The sequence below is a fragment of the Manacus vitellinus genome, unplaced genomic scaffold, assembly GCF_001715985.3.
Source record: "Manacus vitellinus isolate BGI_N305 unplaced genomic scaffold, ASM171598v3 scaffold_0_pilon, whole genome shotgun sequence".
Classification (NCBI taxonomy): Eukaryota; Metazoa; Chordata; class Aves; order Passeriformes; family Pipridae; genus Manacus; species Manacus vitellinus.
This window is the reverse complement of record NW_021938789.1, coordinates 37915414-37936758: the sequence shown is the minus strand read 5'-3', so window position 1 is coordinate 37936758 and position 21345 is coordinate 37915414. Positions and strand designations below refer to the sequence as shown.

Genomic DNA, 21345 nt, shown 5'->3' with positions numbered 1-21345 from the left:
TCATCCACAAGTCATCTTAGAACTCATACTTATCTCCAGAGATGTTTGAATTTTTTTTTTAAACATGTTAGAGAAAATACATGAACAATTCTGCATTTGTTTTGCTAGTCCCTTCATGCAGACCAGGAGCTCTCCAGAAAATAACAATCAATACTTTCTTTCCATTACAGCTGATAAACAAAAATATTTGTTCTGTACTACGGGAAACAGTCCATTCTAATCCTAAATTCCTTTCATTTTCAATACATATTTAGTTGTTTTTTGTTCTTCTTACTACAAAAACCATAATGGAAAACAAGACATGAATTCATATTGTATGGAAGGTTTTATTGATGGTTAAATTGCTGTCACATCAGGTGCACTTTAATTCTAACCCGACAGAACTAAAAAGTAATTGGCTATTAAAGACTTAACATCTGTAAGCCTTTAAGTTGCCAAAGACATACTGTTCTGCACAACTTTCATGCTGCCAGCAAACAACAGCATTTTCGCTGCACAGCTAAATGCTTTAGTATACAGCCAAGAGTGATCTTGAAATTTATCCCTGTTACCAGTTACACTTTTTTATGTTACAAACAAAAACCAGTTTCTTACTTCTCTGCAATTATGTACAGTATAAAACAAAACTCAGGGTTTGTGATAGAAATTATTTGATCATATACAGAAGACAACATCAAATTTTATGAAACTAAGGACAATAATTATTTTCTGAGATTAGAGTCCCATTCAAGATTACTTAGACTGACATTGCAGTGCGATGCTTTCCAGAACCATGGAAATACACCCAGTAGACGAGACCCTCCTCTTCTGCTTCACCTTATGACTTACATGGACAAATCTAATGTCACTTTGTGTCCTACACGATCAGACCTATGTCACAACTCACTATCTAGGCTTCTTTGAACTAGAGAAGCAGTTAAATGATATCTAATAATCTTGATGTACCATAAAGAATATTTACAGAAGTGTATGTGATGATATTCACTTTACTGTCAAGGGGAAGAAAAAACTGCTGGGAAGGAAACGAAAAAGTAAATCAAATGCTCAAGAATACAAATAAGGAAAAAAAAATCACAATTAGAACTGGGACAACATACTAGAAAGCCAAAAAGGAAATGCATTATCCCAAGTAAGAGTGCACAGCCTTTAATTTACAAACCAAATCTTTACCTAGGGCACAAAAAAGAATGCCCAGGCAACCACTGCCCCATGATAGCAGATTCCCACAGAAGTCCAGAGAAGAAACACAGGTCCTGCAGGAGACTTTATGATATCTCTTCAAAGTGATAAAAAGTGTAATAAATGCAGTTTCTAAAGGAAAATGTCGGTACAGAAAAGATGTGCTAGAACAGTGAGCCAAGATCCATAATTTCTCCATCCTAATTCCAAACTATCAAAAGAAATGGACACTTCTTAAAAAACAAAAATCCTCTACAATCCCACCTATTTTCAAGTAAGTTCTTTCTCTCCACTCTAGTTTCCTAAAGAGGATTTCAGTGTGAGTAAGAAAATTCTGTGTAACAGCAATAATTCATGGATTTCTGGAACGAATCATTAGCAGCGGTACAAACATGCATAAGCCATAACCTGTACTGTTACCTATTATGTTAGTTAAAATGGAAAGATCCAGAAAAAGTCAAGTTACCATTCAAATAAAAGATGTTTAATCCAACTCATAAATACCAAATACTCCCCACCCTTTTTGTGAAGTTGCTTTAGATAATAGCTGTCAACCAAAATTCAGGTTTTTTTGCAGCATGGACTTCCTTAAAATGACATTGTCAAACATTCAGAGTATAAATACAAGACCTCCTGTGCATCATAAAAAAGACAAAAATTTTCATAATATAAACAACACTTAGTTTTACTAGCTTTCTGTAAGTTACATTGCAAATAACTCATTTCTCTAACATAAATCTCAGATTTGAAAGAAGACAGGCTGGCAAGTAGAACTAATTATTGTGAACTGCTTGCTATCAGTGCTGTGGCCACAGATTAATTCTCAGCATCTACCCAGCATGAAACTTGCCAGTGCAGCTATTAACACCACTAGCAAAGTTGCCAACAACTGAATGGTCTGATAACTTAATTATTTTCTCCACTGCCCTGTGAAGCACTTAAGAGCAGCACACACAAGACAGATAAGCAGTAGCAAGGAGGCTTAGATGTTTAGTGCTTGTTATGTGACTATTTGTAAAGCCAATGAACGATTTGTCCCTTCAGAAGTACAAATTGTCTTTCAGAAAGAGTTTATTTTAAACTCCTTCCTAAAATCATGGGAAGACAGCAAACTGTAAAATTAAGGCTTAAGTTACTTAAGAGTTTTTCCTCAAGCTCAGTTTTAAAAGTTTACTGGACTCTACTGTCATATATGCTTTAGATAAGTGGAAAAAACAGTTGATTTGCAAAGGAAGTCAACTGGTCCTAACCCTGCAGCAACTCTGAACAATACGATTTGACAGCAGTCCTTGCTACAGAAGGTCCAATCTGAAATAATGTAAGTGAAGATGAGTACTTGCATTTGAAAGCTTTCCTAGGGAAAGAAACACTTTGAAGATCATTTCATTCCATAACACAGCACCAACAATGCTCAGTGGCTGTGTTTATAAAGCAAACTACCTTATTATTGTGTTGTTCTGCTTCTTTCTAGATTACTCTGTTACTCTAATTTAGTATCTATTTAGCATATGTACAGTAAACTATACTGGTCTAAAATCCAAGCATCCCCAAGAAATTCCCAGAAGATGGCTCCTATGCATAAATTTGCAATTAACTTTTGAGGTCAAACAAGGGTCTTTCAGAAAACCTAGCTCATCAAAATATTTTTATAAGACTCTATTGAGTGTGTAAGTCTAAAAAAATAACCACCTGCACATCTATCCTTTTCATGAACTATACATGCTCCACAAAGTTAACAGCTGCAACTGGTTTGCTGGGATCACAACGAAGAAAGACAAAAGGAAAGAGAAATAAAATTTATTATAAAACATGTTGAAATAGCAATGACTTAGCTGACTTTTTGCTCTGCTGTTCTAGGCAGAACAAAATGTGACTGAAAGCTCTCAGGAAGGCCAAAACAGAATTACAGAAGTAGTACGTTGCCACATTAAAATCGTTTTCTTTTGATAATTTCTGGTTTCCAGCTGACAGGATGAGTTTCTTCAGTCTAAAGGGAAAAGAAAAATCTTGTAAGGATTATTTTAAACTTGAAACTCACCTATAATTAGGATTTAGATTAAAATATTACTTATCAAGTATATATACTCTATTTTGTATGTAGTATTATAAATACCTAATTTACTATGTAATTAATTTACCCAGATGAAATTTTCTATCATCTCATAGCAACACTTGTTCTGTTCTCTTTTCTTTTTCTAATAAGGCAAAAAAATCAAGTTGCCAACGGCATTTCAGAAACAACATTGTGGTTATCAAAGCATATGAACAAGAATCCCAGTTACAGTCCGTCCAGAGATACCTACATCAGTATTGGCAGATGCCACGGAGTCTGCAGTTTGCCCAACTGCAAAATGGATACAACATTTCTTATTCCTTTATATCTAAGAGTTGCTCCAAGTCTAATTCAGTGCAAAAATTCCAAGGTATAATAAAAATCCTTATATTCTTTGTACTGAAGACATACACCGATAAACTATACAATCACCTATGGTCTTCTCCATCGGTAAATGGATTCAGATTTGAGAATAACAGTTTGGAAATAAGCTACTCTGAATTCTCAAAATGGTCAAGGCCAATAACTAGATCATATACAGAAGTACAATAAATCTTCAAAGTGCAATCCTTTTGCTAATTCATTCCCATGTTTTGATCAATACAACCACACACAGTTCCCCACTGGGTCCAAAACACCATGTACGTTATTGTATTCAGATTTCTCCAAACTTCATCACAAAGGTCTTTTGCAGAAGAGTTGACAGACCTAACACTGACTTGTACTATAGCATATAATAAGAATTAGGAATGCAGAAACTACCTACCTCTTAATGCTATTACATATGGCTTTCTAACTTCAATAAAATGGATTACACAAATCTGTACATGTCCCCTATAGACATGTGTTATATTTGTTAGAATTTTTTTTTGATTTCCTGAAAATACTTTAAAAAGACACTTTGACATACCGCAGTATCATCTTCTTTGTATACTTTTATGGTTTTATCAGCTTCAGCAGTTAGCAATCTGCTTTCTGACTGGTCAAAAACACAAGCAAATATTCCCGATTCACTGTCCAAAGAGCCTGGCTGTACAGCTGCATGTACTCTCTGGAAGTTGTATCCAGTTCTCCAGTCCCAAAGATGCATAGTACCATTATCAGCTAAAACAAACAAACAAACAAACTTAGTATTTTGACCAGTTAATTTGCATCTGTTTGCTAAAAACAGTATCATTAACAACTAATAAATACATCAGGAATACATCATATAACATCCATGTAGAATAGCTCAGTATACCCTGAAAGTTTTCTGATTTTCTGCTGTTTTCCTTCTTAGTTAAGAAAGGCTGATGGAAGCTTCCTCACAATCTCATTCAGTTTTCATCAGACAACCCAGAGAGATGATACACTGCATTAAAAGGCAATTGCAGTAAGTTGCTTTGGAAGCACAGTAAGGACTGGCATTCTGAATATCAAGCTCCCTGCTCAGTAGCTCCGCTAAAGCTGAACAAAGAGGCATCGTCCTGCCAAAGAGATTAGGACATTTAAGGCTCTTATGTAATGCAAAATAGGTTTAATGTTTGAAGATGTTTTATTCCAAATACAGGTTAAACCACTGCCATTTTACTGCTACTGGCACAGCAATCTGAACTCTGTATTCAGAAGGATGCTCTCAAGACAATTTTTCAGTTACAAAAAACAATACCCTCCCGAAGCATTATCTAGCCGAAGTAGATCTATTAAAATTTAAATTTCTCCACAGCTGCCACCTCAACAAGAAATGCAGATGTTTCAAGAAGGGTATTTCTACAGTAGAATACTCCAAGGTAACATCAACTTCTTTGAAGTTGCTGTAGATAGCATGAGGATGTAAAGGGGGGAATCAATATTCAGATTTTAATTTTTAAAAAGTCACAAATAAAATACTTAAAATAATAGTGGGGTTTTTATGTGGAGAAGGAAAAGGGTTTTTTTAAGACTCTACTACTAACATAGAAAAGTCTTACAAGGATGCTCTAGAAGTGTCTTCAAATAATAATGAAAGTATTTTGTTAAGTTCTTGTTAAGTTCTTGTTCTCACTATGAATGAGCCAGTTGTCAAACACAGTTTTATCCAAATTTTTATACATACTTGAAAACATAACCAGGCAATATAACAATATAACTGGCTATTTTCCAACTCCTGCTTAGCACTTTTCCATCCTACTTCACATCCCCAGCCTATAGCACATACTGTATTAAATGACCAAGTGCATTTCAGTGTTTCACGGTGTAACTTAACTGTATTCTTTTTATGCTCTGGTTACAAACACAGAAATGTTTTTCGTAAGTTTCCCTCGGCAAGTTCATTGAACTGTCTTAGACAGTCTTATCACCTGTGATGCTGTGAATTGAGTCCCATCCTTGTTTGCAACTACCCAAAAGGTTAGACAAAACCAAGAGATGAAAATTCAGGCTCTGCAAGTTATGTGGAGCAATACAGTCTCATCTCTCAATTTGCCTCAGACTGCTAGAGCTCTCCCAGCAACTAGTCTAGGACCTCAGAGATTTGGGTTTAGCCTCCTGCTGTAACTGTGTTTTCCCACACAATCTTAAGACTGTTTCTCTAGAGCTCATCTCTCAAATTGTAAAATTAGCACTTCCTTTTTCCACACTGTTTACTCATTTCCTGTTTATAACAGCAACTACATTATAAACACATGTACCTCTCTCCCTCCTATGCAGGTACAATGCCTTAACAAACAGATCCAGCTGGGATTTCTAGAAGCCACTTTCCGAAAAGCTTGCCACTAAAAATAGTCTTGTACAAAGATAAAAAATTCTCAGATTATGGTTTCAGTAACACATATTTGGAATAAAAGATTTTTATTACAGTGTCATGTAATATAGAGAAAAATGCTACCTACAATATGAGATAAATCTTATTACATTAAACTATTCATGATCAGATAACAGTAAGCATTCAGGATGCTTTTTCTACTTCCACAATACAGGTACATGAACACAAACTAATAGTTCTAAGACTTTGGGAGCTCACAGACCAGTAACAATACTCTAATGTATCACAAGATATTAAATCCTTGAAGTTTTTGAATGAAAGAATTAAACTGATGTATAACAATAGACACAAAATCCTCCCACAGGCACTGGAGCCAAGTGGCTGGTTTCTTAATTTAAGAACATTTAATACTGCTGAGTAAACATGACTTTGATTCACAGGACCAAATCAAATTTGGAGATTAGCTATCACTCTTTTAATAGATACAAAGACAACATCAGAAAATACGTGCAAAAAACTTGAAGATAACAGAGCCAATGCATTTGTGCTGCATAAAAAAACCAGGGAAGGATCCACACCAAAGCATTATAGCAAGCTTTCACAAAATGTTTCTATATCCTCTATCCATTGTCACTGCATCATCATGTCACTAACTCTTGAGGAGGCACTGATGATCAGCGGATCATAATGGAGGGACTCTGTAGCCTTGCAGCAGCAGCCAGTGGAGAAGAGGAAACCTCTTCCCTGCAGCACATTAGAAGTCCTTCAAATACATTTTTGTGCATGCAGCTCAGTAACATCCAAGAAGATAAAACTGGCCAACTCACTATAAATGAAATGGTGTGCTTTAGCAGACTTATAGGCCCAGATAAAGCAGAGCTCAAGTGAGCATCTTTGCCTAAAGACCTGCAGCCACATGTACATGAGGGAGTGGAGAAGAAATGTGTATTTCTCATTTTTACCTCCTGAGACCAGAACACCATCAGAATTTACAGCCAGTGTGTTGATAATAGCATTGTGGCCAGAGAGGTTCTGAATGAAGTTTCCATCTGGGAATTTCCACTGCTTAATATTATCTGGAGAACCAGATGCAAATGTGTAACTGAAAGAAAATAAACACATTATATTAAAGTTCAGAATAGCTGTAGGGAAACCAAATGTCCTTCACTAAAACTACTGCTAAATGCTAGTTGCAAAATTACTTAATACTAGAACTGCTTTTCTGACATATTTCCTTCACATAAAATTAAGCAATTTTATGAAGTCATGAATTACCATTTCTATTGTTTTCTTTCTGTTCCACAGACTAAACTTTATAACATCCTATCTGGCATAGGATTTAATATGTAAATAAATATTTAAAATGCACATTAATTTCTGATCAGTTGTTATTCTGACAAATTTTCAAGTATAAGGGCATCATCAGCAAAGGTAACAGGAAAAAAAACCCAAAGCAACAAACCCTAAGCAAAATGCCCAGTATTGGCTCGTCTTCCAAAACTACACAGCCAAGGATGAAGCGCTGAAAAAAGTAACTAAGAAAGATATTTTCTTTCACTGAGTTACCCTAAGATAATAAATTCCTTAATTTTAACATGTGCAAGCAGTTACATGGTTATTTGGGTAGTGCATACAAAAGCCTGTAGGAATACTTTCACTTGTCACAATGTCTGAGAGATTTGAGATTTTATGAATTCTACAACTAAAAAAATAAGTATAACAAAAAAACCCCAGAATATTAAACAAATACAGAAATACTGAAATACAGGCTGACAGTTGCTACTGTTTGACAAGAACACCTCAAGCTTATTTTCAAAACGGTTCAATTCATGAATCTGAAACAAGAATTAAGTTATTTTCCCAGAATATAAGTAAAACTAGGGGGTTTCTCTGCTATAGCTAACAGCCTATAAAATTTTTGAGGTACAGATAGGATCAGAATTTATTCATATCAAAGATTTTGAATTTCTGCACTGATAGAATGTAATTTTAAAATATTAAACATCCAGAAGTACTGGAGTTCTATGTGAATTCCTTTTTAATGAGGATTTATCCAAATAGGCAACTGTTGGTCCATCAAAATATAGCATCTAAATTCTGAGCACTTCCAACATCTGCTTCAAAGATTCAATTCTCACAGCAAGTTTCTTTTTTACAGTCAGTTAGATTGAAATGTCTTGTGCAGTGAACCACGTATTCAAAAAAAAAAAAGCCATTTTATTAATCACTGCCTCCTTTAGCCATAATCACACACGCAATGGCACATTACAAAACCACTTTCTCCCAACAATCATTCAGTTATATATTTGTTATTAGCCTTACAAGGCCTGTATCATTGATTTTTTAAGGACTGAATGAAAGGCACACACATAAGTAACCCTGGGGGATATGAGACATTCTCAAGATTGCTAATGTACACCAATGCCAATATTAGGGAAATACAGTCAGTGTAGTAAACTGTATTTGATAATTGATACATACATTTTTACATCATTCTAAGTGCATTAGTTACATTATTATGCCCTGCCATTCTAAATCATCACTCACATTGGCTTTGTCACCTTCCAAAGCTTTGAACTGTGAAAGTGTAAACGAATGAGGAAAACTTACTGTCTTGGATGTAGCACTACTGCTCTTACAGATTTCTTGTGATTTGTTAAAGTAACACGAGTTTTTCCTGCCACTAAATCCCAGAGCCGTATGGTTGTGTCATGACTGCCTACAGCGAAAAGAAAATTTAAAAAAAATAGTAGAAACCATCACATTGATTCTATCACAATCACTACTTTTCATAAGGCAGATAAAAATTTAGATGTGATAGAGATAAAAATATGTTGCTAACACTATCTCAGACAAAAAAGATCCTGGATTGCAAGAGTCTTTTACTCAGTTTGAAATTCAAGATGAACTAAGAAGTTATACTGCAAAGCTAGATTTTGACATAACAGATAAGAAGATGAACACTTAACCATGGTACTGGACACTTCTTAACTGAATTGGGGAGAACTGTGAAATACCAGAGAAAATCGAAGTTTCCATGCATATTACAACATAAAATGTAACCAGAAAAAAAGGAAGTGCAGAAAAACATTCAAACAATGTATTGCCATATTTGCTTAAACATATCATTAACAGTATGGACCATTGCATGGCTCATTGTCAACAGAAAACTAGTAAGAGAAATTGAGTAAATTCACAAAGATAGTATTACAAACCTCACACAATTACTGAACAAATACATTCATTATTAGGTTTTTCAATCATGTTACTCATGAAACCATGCCCACTATACCTGTAATAATTTGTGGTTCTGCAGCTTGGCACTTCACTGTTGCTACTGCATTTGTGTGTCCCGACAGTGTGTGCACACTGGCCTTCGTCCTTACATCCCAAATCTAGGAATTCACAGCAAATATGACAGAGGTCAGTAACAGGTGCTTATTCGATGTATTTTAGGCACTGTCATTGATTACATGATTTTCTTGCCATAGCCTTAAAGATTACATAATGCTATTTAGGTGATACTTTTCATCCAACAATTCATCACAAAACTGCCTCAGCTGGCAAAACTTCAAGGCGAGCAGGGAGCCTCCCAGTGAATTTCTAGGCATATGGATAATTTAAGTCCCCATAGACCCGTACCATCTTCAAATACTAAGCAATCCTACATATACTATGCAGTGTACCTACTAAATTAAGAAATAAAATGTTACCCTGAAGTGACATTGCATGTTTCTGTATTTGGGCTTCTCAACAACGTTTGGGTTTTCTCAACAACATAGGTCAAAGTTAACACAAATCAACTGAGTATTCCATCTAGATTGATGTTAACTTTCGGTAAGTGCTTGTTTTTACAAATGAAAGATATTGAAACACACACATGAAGATGTTAAAATGCAACAATGCTATACTTACTCGTGCTGTTGAATCTCTGCTACACGTTACCAGTACATCTATTGTTGGATGCAAGTCTAAACCATAGACAGCACTTAGATGACCATGGTAATGTCTGATAACCTAGATGAACAAAAACCACAAATAACACAAACTGATAACTGAAAGAATATTCTAAATGCTTTGATTTTTATATTTACCACCACCAATTAAATCAAATAAAGAAATGACAGCTTACCTTATTGTACTCAAGATCCCAGCATTTCACTTGTTTGTCTTCTCCACAAGAAAAGAGGTATGGACTTCTTGCACTTACTATCACCCCTCGTACAGTACTGATGTGTCCCGTCAAAGACAATTTCAATTTGCCACTAGCAAGGTCCCAAATCTGCATCAAAATAGTTATTTTGAGGTAAACAGGTAAAAGTTCTACAGTGATAGTCTGGATAAACAGCCCGGATGTAACTGATTCTGCTGCACTGTAAATTAACAAACATTTGCTTTCCAAATACATTTATTACCATACATTTATTACCAATACATTTATTACCATGTAATAAATGCAATATCAAGAAAAGAAGTAGTACTACTTCACAAATCCTTTATGGCAAAGCAAAAGGAAAAAAAATGTTCTGCAGTTCATTATTCTGCAAACAGTAACCAAGAAATTGCTTGCAAGGGCTAAAGACATTTTTACATAACTAGAGAACAAAAAAATCCACCCCCTGCAAACTTTGTCAGTAATTTCTTCCAACCTCTTACCTTTATGGTTCTGTCAGCAGAGCCAGTAACAAACCACTGATTTCCTGGTTCTACTGCAATACATCTCACCCAGCCCAGGTGACCACTGATAACCTTCAGAAAGAACAAACACTCTTCTAAATCAGAAATAATACATATACATCTATTAATGTAATTTTCATTGTCCAACACTGCAATTTGCTAGTATTCACCAAGAAAAGTCAAATGTGAAATGAGATCTGAAGAAAGCTTGATTCTACTTTAGTTAAATAAAGAGACAACTAGAAATTTACATGTCACACACAAGACTTGGGGAACTCATAATATGGAAAGACCCTGTTCCTACAAGCAACTTCTTCACATCTTTTAAGAGTCTGTAACACTGCGGCTCAACACTTGAAGCTTTGCAGAGAAAGACTATTTGAGCACAGGTTCCTTATGCTGCCATACAGTGCTTATAGAAAGAACAATTATAAAAATATCAGCTATTAAATCATATTGCTATATAATAACCTCTCAAACACCATCACCTCCTTTTCCCCAAATAAGAGGTAACATGAGTATGTCAGAAACCTTCTGGTAACAAAGTAACGGAGGCTGATCTGAAAAGAAAAGCTCCGCCAATACACGCCTTGCTTCCAGCAGCATTTCTGTTTCTCTCGTTTCTCCGAGGTCAGACAGCTAAACTCAAAACCCACTGAATGTCATATTTCATGTACTGTCATACAGCTCATTTCAAAAGACTTAAAACGCAACAAAGCTCCTTGGGCAGAAATTCTTTGGAAAGCTAAAGTGGATTCTTCTGATCACAAGATCACAGCCACAAGCATTTGAGATAGCTGCCTAGAGTTCTTCCTAGTATAGGAATAGAAATGGGCATTTCTGGGGAGAAATCTAAGATATTATTCATCTGACCTATATTTTGTCCCCATCTTTCACAAATAACTTCAAAACAAGCTCAGGAAAACCGGTTAATAGGTAAATCTTAAGCAACACATAGATGAAACCCACATTTGGTGTTCCACCTATGCTTCTATTTCTGAGTTGTCTGAACAAGTTTTTGTCCTGTTGAGCAAAGATTTTGACAACAAACCTTCACTAAAAGTGTTTGTATGTAGAATACATATAGGTATGTACAGTGACTCAAACTGTATTTACAGTATTTCTCTGAAAAGAAACTGTTCCTAAAAAGTAGGCATTTTTAATTTGTTTACCCCTAAATCTCTCATGGGTTTATGTTAGTGCCATTACTTTCAAATGGTATTTGTTTTAAATTTTATAGAAAACACATTCCGATACTGCTGTATTCAAAAACTACTTTTTAAGATTAGCCTTCAGTTTTCCAACTAATGCAGCATTCAGGACTCTTCTAAAAATGTAAATGCCTACATATGGTGCTATATTCAGATGAACAGTGCTAAACCAATACAATTCTGATACTAGAGCATAAGATTTTAAAATATCAGGAAAGCATAACATTTCTAAAGTAACATTCACCCTTCTTCAGACAAAATATGGAATAGTTTAAATTTCATAGTAAGAACCAGAAAAAAAACCACAAACGTGTTCAAACGGATGCACCAGAAAAGTTAAAAAAAAAGTCTAAAATATCTGAACCAATACATATGGCTCAGAGATTCTCCATTCAACTCCATTCAGCTACTCTGTCATAGTCATGATTAAAAAGTTCAATGACATGAGGTTTTTGAGGAACGGCTATTGTTACCTGCTCAGAAAATTAAAAGGCAAATTAAACCATTTCAAAAATAAGATTAGAAGTCAAGTAATCTAAACTGTAGAGATAATTTGTGATTACAGTATGTAGATTTTTCCCCTATTTTCATTGCAAATAAAAGAAGTCTTGATGACTCATTCACTGAGTGCCTTTAAGTGTTTTCAGACAATTTCATTACATTAACAGTGCTAAAGTATTTCTTCAATGTTTTATTAGTTTTGAATTTTGCACCTTGTCTTTGAGTTCCTCCACCCAAGAATCTCACTAGAAAAGAAAAAACAAACTTTCTAGCAAATTTATCACAATACAGCTACAAAAGAGTAAAAAAGTTTGTAATTTAACAGCTTTGTTATTTGAGAAGTGTGAGTATATAACTTAGTTGCAATCACTTTTCATTTAATTTCATTTTTGTGAATGAGAAGAAAAATTATGCTTTGAGGTCTTTACAGAACATAAAATATTCTCTCACTTTTATATGCATGTTCATGTCATATAATTTGTAACTTACTCTGTACAGTTTCCAAGGTGGATGCCACTGGGGTTTGGGCATGGTTGGAGCCTTCTTTGGCATTAATGCAGAATTTTTGTTTCCACCAGCTTCCACCATAGCCTGTAAGTTAAAAGGAAGGTTACTCTTATGTTTTGTAGCTTACCTCTTTGCCCAAAACCTAAAGCCTTCTCACTCTGATCTCCACACAACACGAAAATGGATTCAGAAGCAATCTGGTCAACACCATGTACTTTTCACATTAGATGTGCAACAGACTCACCACGGACATCCCAGGAGGCTGTGAACGCTCGGATATTCCAGCATGCCTGTAAACATCACCCACACCAGCAGCTGTCCGATTTGCATCCAACCTAGTTGAATGAAAATGGTTGATGAATTGCAATCAACTTTCTCCTACTGAGTGATAAAGTATCACAGGGCTGCATGCAGTTGAGTGTTGTACACCTCTAAGGATGGAGAGTCCACAACCTCTCCTGGCAACCTACCCAGGGCCTGACCACCTCAAGGTTCAGGACATCCACAAAGCTTCAGATTTTTTTCTTCTACCTAAAAAGAATTTCCCTTGTCCCAACTTCTTCCCATTGCCTTTCCTGACATACAAAAAAAAGCGTACAGAAAAGCGATGCCTGGCCACACTAAAAGCAGTTTCTTTAAACATTTTAAAATTAGAATATTTTAATTACTCAAAGTAGCTCTTATCCCAGCTTCTGTGATTTGCCTTGAAATTCCCATAGACAACAACAGTGTAATGAGGTAACACAGCAGTACCTGGACTGAGAAGCAGGAAGTGCTACAGCCAAGGACTGTGCTGCAGATTCACTAGGCATCCTCTGGACCTTAGTATCTGCTGTCAAAGCCACACCTTGAAGAGAAATAACATGTCAAAGACAACTCCATTAAACAGAAACTCTCCAAAAGTGTATTATACAAACATATATATACACATATATACTGCAAACAAGGGCCTGATACAAGCCCGTAATATTAAACCTCATCCTTCAATGACATTTTCACATGCAAGTCAAATCTACTGCGATCTTTATTTTGGCCCAGATCCTCTCCACCTTCTACTAAATATATAAGTAAACAATTTCTAGAGTAGGAAACAATGTTTCTGGTGTTGGAAACAAAAAGAGTCTTACTAGGAGCAGCATCCATTTTTTTACCCAGCTTCAACTGCTATGGAAATCCAAACATCACAGAAACAAACATGATCCTGAGAAGAATTTGCTAACTTAGGCCCTTTTGTACACTTTATTATGCCATCCCTATGTGGTGGTTGGCATCATACAGTGGTGCCAGAACTACAAGAGGTTTAGTCCCACTGAGAATTTCAGACTACATCTTAGGATTTATAACCTTATTTCAAGAACAGCAGATCATTTTTATCAAAAAATTTGAAAACTCTCTGCAAAGTATAGTTTTGGTGCACACTAGTGAATTTAACTCATTGCTTTATTTCTATTCCTAAGCTAACTTCTGCCAGTTGATGACAAAACCAATATTTGGGCAAGCTACTCAGATTAAAACAAGAAAAAGCAAAAAAAGAAATCTGATTTTTAACCCTAACATATGATTCTAAGACTAGAGGAAACCAGTGTGAGCAAGTCTTGATCCCACAGTTACAAGCAACCATGCATGTTTTTAAATGGTTGAGGGTCCACTGAACACTCACATTTGTTAACTTACAAACCAAGACACAACAGATTTTCCACTGTAATTCTAATAAACATAAGCACAATAAAAGATCAGCAGCTAAAACTAAGCTGTCACAAAAACAGAGCAGGATTCATCAGTAACAGTGACAATTAGCAATGGCCAACGTACCAACATAGGAACATAACCCTTCCAAGCACAAACAAAACCAAAGTACACTAAAATTATTAGACCCTAATGTCTCTTCCTCAGAGCAAGGTAGGGAAATCTACACTTTTCTGCGCTGGTGAAGAAAAACATTATATATTCCATACTGTCATTCAACTGCCTTCTGGTGTGAACCACCTCCTCCTTGTTCACAACAAAATCCTAAGAGCAACTCTGACACAACAGTGGAGGCACCAGGGATCTGTGGGTCTTGGGAGAGGAGATTCCTAGAACATTTTTGTGATGACATTACCAGGGAGCTGTAACCTCATAGAAAAAAATGACCATTCAAACGATGACATCCACGAAGGCTCAGTGAGCTGCATCTGTGCCCAAATCCTCCTCCCACCTTCTATCCCAGAACATTTACCAGCCCCAAAACTCCTCGCATTATTACTATGAAAGAATGGAATAGCATTATCTACTACTATCAAGTATGGATTCACATCAAGAGGAAGACTGCTCCTGCTAGGATGGAGGCTCTTGTTCATACAGGAAGCCAAAAAATCCATACAAACACTTGCAAAATTTTACTTACCAGGACCAGGTGGGTATGGGTGTGTACCAGTTACCATATACTCAACTTCTTGTCCTAAAGAGCAACAACATGTTGTATTAATAACTACATTTTATACTGCACTGCAAATAATGCACTCAAATAGCAAACAGAGGAAAACAGAGCAAGTCATACATAGCAGAAGAAACCAGTAACCACTTCCAGAGTACTCAGACATTTCTCATTTTCATTAATTTAATTTGTTCAGGTTACCTCCATTTTCTAAAACTCAATTGTAAAAAATAATTAATTTAAATTGTGAGAAAAGGACTCAAGAGAAAAATCTTCTTACTGCCTTTTGAAGTAGATATTGTGGAAAATGATTCAAGTACACAAACAGCACAGTTTCTGAAATGTAAGCTAGTCAAGAACTGGTTGTCCGTGTTGTCAGAACTGAAAAAGGTTCTTTTCTTCTTCAAATATTTTTCATTATCTCCCAGCATCTTTCACATTGCTTCCAAATAAAGTACCTTGGGCTAAATTTCAACTAAATATCAACTATCTCAATTAAAATGAGGCAGCATTTGGCCCTCTTTAGAAGAGAAATTTCTATATGGAATCTACCTAACATATACACGCTATACATTACAAAATATAGATTAAAAAAACCTGCAGATTTGAAATGAAGAGTTTTCTGGTTTATAAATTGTATGTCTAAAAGGCTGTAAATATACTATGAAACAAAATTAAAAAAAAGAGCATGCTCTTGATCATCATGAACTTGCAAAAAAGAGAAATACATTACTCATTTTTAACACCTAAGTACAGCACATACTTATGTTATCAAAAATTACTTTTTAGTAGTGAATCACTATAAAAAATCCACAGCACCTTGTTCTGGATCACTTACCTCCTGCGGACCCTAGCCAGAAAAATACCAACCAAAAAAAGGTACTTTGATTTCCATATTTATCTGCAATGGATTAACACTGGACTGCATTCTTCAGACTTTATGTCAGTGAGACTGTTACAAAAGAAAGGGCAAATACACCACTATGAGCAAACTAACCTTGATTTCCAGAGTACTGTTTGTGTCCATATGGATCCCCAGTGTTCGCACCTCCTTTCTCTCTCAAGTTCTCTTTGAGAGTCGGCATGTGCAGCACTGAGCCGTACTCTGTACGCAGCTTCACTGCCATTTTCACTTTGTGACTGTTGGAAGAGTAAAGCATAATCCTGATCACAACCCAGCTCTGAACTGTTATTAAGTTCTGAAATATTTTACAGAGGGTGTTACAAAACTTACTTTGTTATTCTAATATTTTTATTCTCTCAAGACTGTTACCGCTACAGACACACCTGAATTTCTGACTTGGAAGGAGCAATCATTAACATAGTCCCAAACTTCACTGAGTGCAGCAACACTTACCTTTCTTCATCTAAGGGGATGGGCTTGGCATTATCAGCTACAAACATATCATGGGTTCTCTTCAAAGACCTGAACACAAGTGTGTGCACAGAATGCTTTTGGACTTCCTAAAATAAAGAAAAGAGCATTGAAATACTTTTGGACATATTTAAATGAAAAATTAAAAACTGAAACATAAATCAAACTGAGGATCAATTTCAGATCTCAGTACTGTTAGGTGGCATGCAACTGTTTAGTTCACAGAAAACACATATCTTCATGAAAACTAAAAAATTAAGTTTATCTGTTAATTGTTTTACTTCAGTGTTTATTCAAAACAATATTCCCTTCTTGAAAACTGACAAAACTTGAAGAAAAGTAAGCCAAATGCTTTGTTCAAACTTTTTGAACTGGTATCTACATCACAAATCCATGAGTACACAAGTTTTTTCCCCTCATCGTTTCCAGTTCTGTTTCGGTATGTTGGAAATAAAGAACCAATTCTGAAGAAAACCTCCTGTAAATTTTACTTTACTACCACCATAAAAAGAACCAGGGCAATCATCAGTTTCTGCACTCAGCGCTACTTTGTGTTAACACACCACAATCTACTCAGAGAAAACGTGAGATCAAACCTGACAAAACTTGTTTTCCTTTTATAATTTTTGTTGGTTTCTATTAGCAAAACATAATTTAGATCCCATTCAGGAAATAAAAAGCAGAATTATAAAGCTATCAACTTATATAGCATATTTGCTTATCAGCAGCACAACTCTTGTTTTTATTAGTATTTTCTTTAAACTTAATTTAAAAAATTATTAGAAATCTGAGCCTGATTCCTTTGGTACAAAGCTCTGCATGACTGTATGTTCTGTATGCCAATAAAAACAACGGCAACAAACTCGAAGCTACATTAGTAGCTTCTGGCACCAAGTATCACTCAGCTGGCCAGCTTTCAAGATGCACTCTGCAGGTACTTTCCCTATTAAGCTCTGAAAATTGTCTCTTCACTCATCAGCCCATTTTGTAGTGTCTGTTACCCTTCTAACTCAGCAGCACCAACACCTTGCTCTTTTTGCCCTGGCTCAGAGCTCCTGCAAACTCCAGGCATTAAGTGAAAAAATCCCTAATGCTTGGAACTGGGTTAGGAATCTCATACATCCAAAGAAAGAGATAAGCATTACAGCAGCTAATTACTACTCCACAAGAGAGCTGTTGACATCACAAAACAAGTAGTAGGTAACACAGCACCTCCAAAACAGGGAAGAAGCTTCAGTAAGTAATTCTAAGAGATGCTCTTCTGTAAAAAACACCTCTTAGTGTTGCATGGAGCAGCAGCCTTTGCACCTTCTTTTATAACTCTGACAACACTACGTACTTCTACAAGTGCATGACGTTCACCCCACAGTAACAACTCCGTGGCCTACAAAAGCAGTGCCCTTCTCCACAGCTGTACTTCCAAACCCTCACAAAATCTGTACGGTTTTCCTGACAGGCTGACAGAACCAAAAATTCTCCGGAGGTAGGGCAAAATAGCATCACTTCCCCAGAATCACAGAATATGCTGAGTTGGAAGGGACCCACAAGGATCATCGAGTCCAACTCGTGGCCCTGCACAGGACCATCCCCAAAAGTCACACCATGTGCCTGAGAGTATCATGCAAACGCTTCTTGAACTCTGTCAGGCTTGGCGCTGTGACCACTTCTCTGAAGACGTTGTTCCAGCACTCAATCGCCCTCAGGGTGAAGACCCTTTTCCTAATATCCAACCTAAGCCTCCCCTGTCACAACTTCAGGCCATCCCCTCGGGTCCTGTCACTGGTCACCACAGAGAAGAGATCAGTGTCTGTCCCTCCTCTTCCCTTTTGAGGAAGCTATAGACTACGATGAGGTATCCCCTCGGTTTCCTCTAGCGGCCTGTCCCACCGAGGGGGCAGTGACGGTGGCGGGCCCGGCACCGGTCCCCGCAGGGGCCCCACTCGCCCCGCTGACCCGGCCCCGGCCCTGACCCCTGGTCTCGCCCGGGCGCTTCAACGGCCCTCCAGCCCCTCACCTCCGCCATGGCGCTGCCGAGCCCTTCCCGTCGCCGCCTCCGCCGCCGCTATGGAGGCGCTTCCGCCGCCTGCCCGCGCCGCACCGGAGGTGACGCGCGACGAGCGCCCGAGGGGCGGGGACAGTGAAGAGAAGGGGCGGGGTTATGGGCGGCGCCCCGCGGTGTGCCGGGGCTCACGGGTTCGAGTACCGCTGGCGCTGCTGCAGCGGACGGTCCGAGGCACCTCCGTAAAGTGGATAAATATCTAAAGGCGAGGGTGCCAAGGGGATGGACCCAGGCTTTGCTCGGTGGTGCCGAGCTACAGGACAAGAGGCAATGGGCAGAAACTAATGCACAGGAAGTTCCACCTGAACATGAGGAAGAACTTCTTTACTGTGCAGGTGCCCGTGCACAGGGACAGATTGCCCAGAGAGGTCGCGGAGTCTCCCTCACTGGAGATATCCCAGTCTGGACGCAATCCTGTGTCACGTGCTCCAGGATGACCCTGCTGGAGCAGGGAGGTTGGAGCAGATGCCCCACGCTGGTGCCTCCCAGCATTCCCCACCCCGTGTCTCTGTGCCCGGGGGAGGTGCCGGGCCCGGCCCCGCTCGGGGGGACCCTCCCGGTGCTCGCGGGCCAGCGCTTGCGGGCCGGCCCGGCCGGAGGAGGGCGGTTGCTTCAGCTTAGTTGGGAGAGGCGGCTGGGGCTGCGCTGCCGCCCCGGGGCGGGTGACGCGTGTGCGCCCCTTCCTCACCCTGAGGGGTTGTGGATGCCCTGGCCAGCCCGGTTTTATAGAAATTCTCGGCTTTTCTTGCAGTTGTGGTATAGGTCGTGCAGCTACAGCTTTTAACAGCTTTTAAGCTTTTTTTTTTTCCTCGTAAGTTCTCAAGGATAAAGCCACACGGTTTAAAACCGGTGCGATATGGGGTACTAGCCATTATAGCTGATCTTTTGGGGAAAGTATAAGTAGTTTAGCTCCAGAGGACCTCATTTCGATGGAGACTGAGGCATGTGAACGAGGTGGCAATCCTTGCATCTCATGGCAAAGAGTAGGTTGTGAAAGGGCAGATGTTACAGTTCTGTTCCAAATGGATCCTGATATTCCACCTGATTTTTCATTTCCCTTCATAAGGAGAATAACCAAATGCATCTGCAAATTGCAAATAGGCACCTACTTACTTCACATATACTCATTTGCTCTTAAATTCAGGAAGTCTTATCCTCTCTAGCAATACCTGAGATTTGGCAAGTGCATCTTTTGCAGTCACACCATCATGATGCTCTTCTTTACCACTACACCAGCCACTTACTCTGTCTGTCTGCGTGCCTGAGCTGTGAGCAGTTCACAGACTGATTTGGGCTAAAAGTAATCCGATGGAACACCAGTTGTTCCAAACCTCTTTATTTGCCACAGGACAGCATTAGCCTGAGATCCTTTCTGACAAAAAAATTGCCTGCTTGACATAATGACCGTGTCTTTTCTGCAGGTGACTCATTTCTCATGGCTGCATTGGTGGTTTATATTTAGTTTTTTAAGATACAGTGATGGAAATGTGCTCCAAGTGTCTTTGACCCCCAGTTCCTGGTGTGGGCAGAGGTGGGGGAAAGGTTTCAATTACATTGTGCCACTAACAGTGCAGAGTATTGCCAGCTCAGTTTAAAGCCCAGCCATCCAGGGGGTGTGTTTAACGTGACGACCTATTTTGGTAGTCACTCTGGTGATGCTGGCAATCCCTGCTGGATTTCAAAGCCTCTAGTAAAGGTCAGCACAACATCTCAAGGAGGGGGAGCATCACCTGCCTTTGCTTAAAGTGCAACCTGGAGTGCAAACTCCACAGGGCAGTGTGTCAAACTGGGGCAAGTCTGTTATGTCCTCTTGGGCTGGTGAGGTTAGATTGAAGATACACAACATTTGAAGGGAGATTTGGGGGGTAGGGGATTTCAAAGAGGTTTGTCTTTTTTATTTTTTTAAGTTTACACACAGAGTAGCATGTGCCTGTTGATCAGTCAGTTGACTGGTGGATTTGATGCATGGAAATGGTTTAAAGGCTAACATCTGGCAACATACAGAGTGACATAGATGTTTCCTTTCTATCATCTGTTGAAAGAAATCAGGCTTATTTTTACTGCTTTTTTAAGGGAAACCAAATTTGAAATACAGGCTCTGATAGCAAATTTAAAAAATCTCCATTTATATTTAGCAAGAAAACTTGACTGTGCTGTTTATAACTATTATTATTAGAATTCGTCTGGCCCTGCATTTGCTGTAGTTGCTCTCATTTTTTTACAAGTAAACATTCACTTTGGAAATTTATAATCTCAACTTGTTTCCTGGTGTTCTTGTAATGCTTTAGAAAATCAGAAGACAAATTAATCTTTCTAATAATTTTTTTTCTAGATGGTCTAAGCTGAAATTTAGTCCTGAAACTTCAATAAATCATGTCAGTAATATTAATAAGAATATGCACTTTATTAGTTTTGTTATATGTGGCTTCTGAATGTGTTCTTGCATGTCAGTTACAGCTGCATGAGCTTTTGGTGTTGTATTAAGGCCCACTTACTAATGTTTTAGAACTTGCTTGCTCCCAGAACATGGAAACAGAATTGATTATCATTTATGAGAAACATTTGAAGTAGTATTTGCTACCGGTAAAAACAAATAAGAAATGAGGGTGTTCATCACAGCAGAGATGAACATTTAGGTTTACAAT

The 21345-nt window shown here is 37.9% G+C and overlaps 1 protein-coding gene across 1 annotated transcript; it reads right to left on the bottom strand.

The window, feature by feature from the left end:
* Positions 1 to 306: 306 nt before the first annotated feature.
* On the bottom strand, positions 307 to 18745 carry PLRG1 (pleiotropic regulator 1). The gene is made up of 15 exons (XM_029960822.1): positions 18656 to 18745; positions 16624 to 16730; positions 16264 to 16406; positions 15237 to 15290; positions 13604 to 13697; positions 13095 to 13185; positions 12833 to 12934; positions 10611 to 10703; positions 10087 to 10236; positions 9870 to 9971; positions 9247 to 9349; positions 8565 to 8673; positions 6917 to 7056; positions 4143 to 4336; positions 307 to 3166 (listed from the first exon to the last, which is right to left on the bottom strand). Exons 1-15 carry the CDS (start codon positions 18662 to 18664, stop codon positions 3107 to 3109), a joined length of 1551 nt encoding a protein of 516 aa, XP_029816682.1. The 5' UTR covers positions 18665 to 18745; the 3' UTR covers positions 307 to 3106.
* Between the last annotated feature and the right edge of the window lie 2600 nt (positions 18746 to 21345).

Coding starts and splice junctions, on each gene's coding strand:
- PLRG1 (XM_029960822.1), bottom strand. Junction 8,674..9,246: donor AGAACCACAAATTATTACAG/GTATAGTGGGCA, acceptor TTTTCGCTGTAG/GCAGTCATGACACAACCATA. Junction 3,167..4,142: donor ACAAAGAAGATGATACTGCG/GTATGTCAAAGT, acceptor TTTTCCCTTTAG/ACTGAAGAAACTCATCCTGT.